The 7,746-nt window shown below is 32.6% G+C and overlaps 1 protein-coding gene across 1 annotated transcript; it reads left to right on the top strand.

Annotated features, from left to right (window-relative positions):
* The first annotated feature begins 5,126 nt into the window (after positions 1-5,126).
* LOC117091056 (olfactory receptor 6C1) lies at positions 5,127-6,177 on the top strand. Its single transcript, XM_033223533.1, has one exon. The coding sequence runs from the start codon at positions 5,159-5,161 to the stop codon at positions 6,095-6,097; it is 939 nt and encodes a 312-aa protein (XP_033079424.1). The 5' UTR covers positions 5,127-5,158; the 3' UTR covers positions 6,098-6,177.
* The last annotated feature ends 1,569 nt before the right edge of the window (positions 6,178-7,746 follow it).

The following is a 7,746-nucleotide window of genomic DNA, read 5'->3' as shown; positions in this document are numbered from 1 at the left end:
ATAGTGTGCTAATTCCACAATTTTCTGTTAATTTATGTCCTTTTCCTATCTTGTTTAAATTATAAATGGCTAGCTAATGAACTGAAGGAATGAGGTTTTGAGTATTTATTTTCCAGAAAACTTTACAGAAATGAATGTCACTATTTATGAAAGTAAGTGTGATTTGGTTATACCTCTTTTCCCTTGATTTGTTTCTATGCACACTTGTATGAAGGTTGAGAATTAAACCTGCCCATCATTCTTGAAAGGAAGAAATAAAATTATTCATATTTCTCCAGGGAAATAGTCATCTAAAACTATAATAAAAACAGTCAAAAATAGGTTTAGTAAAATAATTCTTTCAACCACTCAGTGACTTTTCTCGAAGAGCCACTATTTCATTCAGGCCTACAGAATTTCTCAAAGTAATCCTTGTGCCATGGCCCACAGCCTAGAGTAACTGAGCAGTACCGAAGTGTATTTTAGCATAATTACAAAACTGAGCTATATATTGCCCACAACATTTAGCTAAATAATTTTCTTCTTCATTAGTATATTAACTTAAGCTCTAAATAAATCTTTAAATTTATAAAGTTGAAAAAAACACCAGGGTGATATGAGTAATATAGGTTTTGAAGATACGCTCTGCAAAATTTTTTCAGTGATCTCTATTAAGGTAAAAAAGAAATAACTGAATAAACACAGAAAAATTTAAAAACTAGGTTTTCAAAGTATTTGCATTGCTAAGGGAGGTCTCAACTCAGTGTAATTTAAAACCTTATTAAACAATACACACACAGAGAGAGAGAAAGAGAGAGAGTAATAAAATGGAACCAGTCAGTCCCTTATCTCAGTCTCTTAAAAGCACATCCCTAGATTCTTCAAACTGATTTACTCTCCAATAGTCCCTTTCTTAACAGGCATATCAAATAATTACCAATATTTAACCTAGTTTATTTAAAAGGTCATCGTTAATATTTACTTGATGGCAGAGCAAGATATAGGGTTGTTTTTAGAAAGCTCTGAAGATGCTTTGTAGTCATTTTATTTAGCAAATATTAAGCATCACCCTTAATTTTCATTTTAAATGGCTCAAAGGATTTGTTGCAGGAATCTTTAGAAACAAGTAAGCAATTTGTTGAAATGGTGGAAGGAAGTGAAAACTTAATAAACTAAGCCATATTCTTCCAGGAGAAAATACGGATTTGTATTCAGATATAAAAATCCTAGATAATGAATTAAATGCTTGGAGCTATTCCTCATTATCTGTATGAATACGTCCTGAGATCTTTTAATTCCCTAGGAATTGATTGCAACTTGTTAAACATTGAGGTTCAACCCTCTCAAAGGACTATGGATACTGATAATTTTTATCAAGCTTGTTTTATATTGGCAAATGAATATAATTCCTTAAACTTTCATAAACATTTCTACATAAAAGCATGATATACCACATCCAGTTCTTGTTATTGGATCACATACTACTAGAGCTTCTTTAAGCCTGTTTCCCTTGTCTTTGAAGACCAGCTATAGAAGTGTCTATTTTTTTGTGAAGTCTCTCATGAACCCTTCAAATAACGACTTACACCTTCCATCATAGCTTTTCCTATGTTCCCTCACAGCTTTCATCTGAAGCAAAAGAAGGAGTCATGGTATTGTTATTGAGTAAAGTGTTAAAAAATAGCAGGGAATTTAAGAGGAAAACAGATACACAAAAAAGTTGAAATAAGGTGAATAATACAGTGTAATAGACCAGTAATAATATGATATATATATTTTTAAAACTTGAGTCTCTCATGTCAGTAAGTTGTTGAATAAAATTGAATCTTCAGATTGAATCCAAATCTTGTATATTTGAAATGAATGTATTTTGTGACTTCAAAGTATTAAGAAAAACTCGTGCTTTTAATGAAAAATAAACCCTGATGAAATAAGAGTGATGTTGCTGGAGCTGGAGTGAAGTGAGTTGAAAGGATGAATTGTAAAAAAATTTAAAGACGGTAATTCGAAAATAATGTTTCTTGAAGTTTTCTTTAAACTTATGTATCAATGAAATGTGATTCCCTTTACATATCTTTTGTTTTAAATTTAGTCAATATGGTGAACTTGATCCAAATATGTAAACACATCTCACAAGGTAAGACATGTAAGAAAATACATCTTGTGAAACAAAGATAAAAAACTAAGTAAAATCCAGGCTAGAATATCAGCATAAAATAGCAAACTGCACTGATGGCAGCATGTGATTCAATAACAAACTCAACTTTAATTAATTAATTAAGTAGATGAGTGTTTCCTTTAAAACTACCATAACTATACTAAATACTGGATTATGCTGAAATAGCTTTGAAGATAAAATCCTGTTCTAACTCTCAAGAATGCACAGAATAACAGAGGAGTTAACAGGAGATTTCAGCCTATTGTAAGTGTGATGAGTTAGGAAGAATGAGAATAAGATTCTCATGCAATGTGCACAGTGGGTATTAAACCTAGTGTTGTAGAAATAAGGACAGAGGTAATTTGGGATGTCATTACAATGTATTACCCACAATGCTTATATATATAGATATACACACACACACATAAATATGCACATTCATATATGTATATATGATACATATGCACATATAATTTACTGCAAGTTTCAAGCACTTTTAGAAGGGTTATTACTAATGAAGAGCAGAGAAAATAACTGGCTATGAGTAGCAATGTTGATAAGCTATGAACATCACAGTGATCAAATCCTGGTTGAAGATAAGAGAAGTGGAGTGCGTGTGTGTGTGTGGTGGTGGTGGTGGTTATGAGGTGGAAGAGGCAGATACACCATGGTGGGAGAGTTCAGTGCTATGTAGACAAGGAAGAGCAAAGATTTATTTGCCTAGAATGCCTGACAGGTACTATGAAACCTGGTGACTTTTTTCCTATTGCTTTGTTGTTATTGTTCTCATGTGACTCTCTTGGTGCCAAATATAATTATTACTACTTATTTAAGACATAACATTTTGGACAGGACACCATCCGATTCCCAAAGATTTTCAGCTCAATGGTTAGGAAATACTTTCTCCAGAGAACAAAGCCTCATACAGCTTTCACTAAATGCTTTAGCTTTCACTAAATTTCACTAAATGAATATATTATATATATTTATTAATATAATACATTATATTTATTTATATAAATATATGAAAATATAAATATAGATTATATAAATATACATATTTATAAAGCATTTAGAAAGGTCATAAGCTAATATATATTAAGTTATATAAAAGTCATTAAGTTAATATACATATTAACTTAATGCTCACAACAGCTCTATGAGATGCACTTGTATACAGTGGAAGAAACTACAGGTGAGGCTACTGAGACACAGGAGTGTTAAGTGATTTTCAGATGTAGTAAACAGATTGGATTCAAAACTAGATAACCTCACTCTTTTCTATGGAAATGTTAATGACAATATCATTTGTACTTTATTTTCAAAAAGAAATAATTAAAAATTGCTATTTCAACGTATGAATAAATAATTAAACAAATCTTGGAGAATACTTATGTATCATCTTTTTAACTGAGGGCATCCTTCTCAAATTAATAATATTTTATTATTTACTTATTTATTTCAACTAGGAAGCAAAATGGCTTCTATAGGAATAAAAGTCATAAAATGACACATAGGTAGGCTGAAATATCATGAAATATTGCAAGATATTCACATGCAATAAACTTCAATTTTGGGCTCTTCCAGTTTACGTTATTCTATATTTTTTCCTCTCCTGTATTCCAGACATCTGAAATTGTTCATGGCAATGGCTTAAGTATTTCCTTCCGGCTTTCAATAACATGGACATGGGAGTTGGAAAATCTGAATATTCACGGAAGTTGATCAATGGCATTAAGGTTAAATAAAATATGGAGACAAATCTCTAAAATTTAAAACATCTTAGATGGTAACCAAAACCTTCAACTCAAGGCATACACACAGACCAGGTGGTTTTTCATTATGTCCAAAGAACGAAGAGAAGGTTAGAAGCTGTATAAAAAAGAAATGTTACTTATTGCTCTTCAAGAAAGTTCATTGACACTGGTAAGGTTTAGGGGAGCTGCCAAGTTTTGATTGGTAAGTTAAGGCAATGAGTAAAACTACCCATAGGATCACAGCAGGTAATTTCAGCAGCTATTAGATAACACTGATTTCAGGTTACAGCAGGCAATTTCAGCAGTCAGGCTTACACAGAACTACCTTCTTAGAGCAATGCCATGTTCCCTCTGTGCTTCTTACCCCCTGGCATCTTAAACCTGTGTTGGTTGAGTATGACAAAAATGACCCAACCCAATCCATGCAATCAAATTTCACAATGGCTAAGGACAAAGAACTCACTTAAAAAAAAAAACTAGGCCAGGCACAGTGACTCATGCCTGTAATCCCAGCACTTTGGGAGGCCGAGGCAGGCAGATCACCTGAGGTCAGGAGTTCGAGACCAGCATGGCCAACATGGCAAAACCTAGTCTCTACTAAAAATACAAAAATTAGCAGGGCGTGGTGGCACATGCCTGTAATCTCAGCTACTTAGGAGGCTGAAGAAGGAGAATCGCTTGAACCCAGGAGGCAAAGGTTGCAGTGAGCCAAGACCGCACCAGTGCACTCCAACCTGGGTGACAGAGTGAGACTCCACCTCAAAAACAACAACAACAACAAACAAAACAAAACAAAAGCAAAACAAACAAACAAAAAACCTCAAGTATCTTCTCCATATTGAGAATTATCAGAGTAATCAAACTTTTACATAACTTGGAAACTTGTATAGCGATTGGTACAAGGATACAAAGGTGGTTCTGATTACAGAGGAAACTTGTAGGCATGTCTCTGAAAGATAACAGGTATTAAGTGGAGTCAGCAAAGTTTGGTTTCAAATTCCTCCCCTACCATTTCCAACTGTGATACCAAACTTTTATTTTTAACCTGTCTTATGTGAAGAGTTTTCACCTGTAAAAGAGTGGAAATTAAAGGACCACTGTTATTATCGGGTAGTGTTAAATTTCCCCTTGAAGTAGAAATGGCATACTATGTCAACCAAACTCCAGCTCCATATTTGGATATTTGTTAATCCATAACTCTTCAAGTGTGTTATTTGTGCTTTCTCTTATAGGTCTGGCAGGGGAAAAAGTAAGCAACTGAAGAATGAGAAACCATACAGAAATAACAGAGTTTATTCTTCTGGGATTGACAGATGACCCAAAGTTTCAGGTTGTGATCTTTGTCTTCCTGCTCATCACCTATATGCTCAGCGTCACTGGGAACCTGAGCATTATCACCCTTACCCTGCTGGATTCCCACCTGCAGACCCCCATGTATTTCTTCCTCAGAAATTTCTCCATATTAGAAATTTCATTCACAACTGTCAGTATACCCAAGTTTCTGAGTAACATTATTTCAGGAGATAAAACCATTTCCTTTAATGATTGCATTGTTCAGTTATTTTTTTTCATTTTCTTGGGAGTCACAGAGTTTTACCTTCTGGCTGCCATGTCCTATGACCGCTATGTGGCCATCTGCAAGCCTCTGCATTACTTGAATATCATGAATCGAAGAGTTTGCACACTGCTTGTTTTTACTTCTTGGCTGGTTTCATTCTTGATCATATTCCCAGCACTCATGTTGCTCTTAAAGCTTGATTACTGTAGGTCTAATATTATGGACCATTTTACCTGTGATTATTTTCCCCTGCTGCAACTTGCTTGTTCAGACACAAAATTCCTAGAGGTGATGGGATTTTCTTGTGCTGTGTTTACTCTAATGTTGACTTTGGCATTAATATTTCTGTCCTACATATTCATCATCAGAACAATTTTGAGAATTCCTTCTGCTAGTCAAAGGACAAAGGCCTTTTCCACATGTTCTTCCCACATGATTGTCATCTCCATCTCTTATGGCAGCTGCATTTTTATGTACATTAAACCCTCAGCAAAAGATAGAGTGTCCTTGAGCAAGGGAGTGGCAATACTAAACACCTCAGTAGCCCCCATGCTGAACCCCTTTATTTACAGTCTAAGAAATCAGCAAGTCAAGCAAGCTTTCATTAACATGGCAAGGAAGACCATATTTTTCACAAGCACATGAAATGGTATGACGTGATGAATTAGAGGCACAGGAAAGGATAATACGAGTTTTCAGTAGCTTCTTCCAATCAAAATGGCCTCTTTGCACTCTTCTGCATCATTTTCTTTTTCCTAAAAGTTTGCAAGCATATTTATTTAATATATTTCTCATTCGACTGAAAATAATTTTATTGTGTCTTCCTGACACCCCCTCCTTTGAACAATTTTTTAAAATTACAACATTCAAAAATACTTTGAAAACTAAAACTATTCTTGAGTTTTCTTCAAGAAATAAAATTATACCTAGATACATTGGAATGGCTTTATAAATATCAATCTGATATTCTACTTGTTATACACAGAACATACAGTTTTATAATTTTAATTTATTCTTATAGAAATTCCCTTCACTATGCTACTGGTGTTCTAGGAAATATGTAAAAGATATGATATAATTTTTTAAAAATATAAGTGAATTCATTTGAAAAGCAAAAAAACTTTCATCACTCATTTTAATTTGGTATGTTTGTGAAATTAATCTATTAATAAAGAAAAGAAGCCTAGACCATTATCAATATATACTTTTTTGTTATAAGTGCTAAGTGGATCTCCATATTTGTGAATCCCATAATATTTTCTCTATAGAATGACAGATGATGAATAGACACATACACAAATACATATACAGATTTCATCAAACATAGAAAATATATAGTAGATTCCTAAGATATGTTACGTTTCTGTGAGTGGAAAATAAGTTTCTTTCTATCATTACCTAAAAGTAATACGTAAATCTTCTTAAATTTTAGACTAGTTTAAAACAGCATATGTATTCAAATTATTTTATACCTGAACAAAATTATGCAAGATTTCGTTTTATACAAAATAAAAGCTTCACAACAAAGCAAAAGTTTTTTAGTATATCTAAAATTATGATTTTTATCTGTTAAAATTTTGCTTCCTTGTACTTAACATATTAATAAATGTCTAAAATATGCAAGCAAGATGAGTGTGTGTGTGCCCATGATTTCAAAAGCTGAAATAAGAAGTAATGATACTAAAATACTACAAATTTTATTGACCACATTTTTAAGTAATAGAAAACAAATTACAATTTTAATCAATGATACAAATTTTTTTAAGATTTTTGTGCAATATATTCAACTGCGAGACTAAGAACAAGGTTTGCTGAGGAAAAACCGTCAAAGAAAACTGAAATGAATTCAAAATGTTAAACAGAAGATAGAAATGGTTTCTTAATTTTATTACTTCCTATTAGAAATAACATTTTCATGTTAAACAAGAAAAATGATAGAAAGCCTGTGGTCTCTATGTCCTCTGAGCATATATTTTCTCATGTGTAAACCAGACATAACATCTTAAGTTGTTACTATAAGAATGGAAATTAATCTGTTAAGCATGTAACATAATGAGCTATCAATACATTAGTAACAACTATTTCTATTGTTATCTTTACATATAGTACATCTACAATTATGTTCAGATTTAAATTTTAAAAAATTTTATTTCTTTAGGATTTCAAGTCAATAATAGCTGATAGAACTAACAGATGCATTTATAAAAATTAAAAGTAAATGACATCATCAATGTTTGAAAAGATGCATAAACTAAATTCAGTAACAGATGAGGAGGAGAAAGTTTTACTTGGGT

Source organism: Trachypithecus francoisi, unplaced genomic scaffold (assembly GCF_009764315.1).
Source record: "Trachypithecus francoisi isolate TF-2019V2 unplaced genomic scaffold, Tfra_2.0 Lachesis_group11, whole genome shotgun sequence".
In the NCBI taxonomy this organism is placed as follows: Eukaryota; Metazoa; Chordata; class Mammalia; order Primates; family Cercopithecidae; genus Trachypithecus; species Trachypithecus francoisi.
The sequence above is the reverse complement of the archived record's forward strand: the minus strand, read 5'-3'. Positions and strand labels throughout refer to the sequence as shown.

What these genes read in the sequence shown, in the direction of transcription:
- LOC117091056 (XM_033223533.1), top strand. Translation starts at nt 5,159, where the DNA reads ATGAGAAACCATACAGAAATAACAGAGTTTATTCTTCTGGGATTGACA.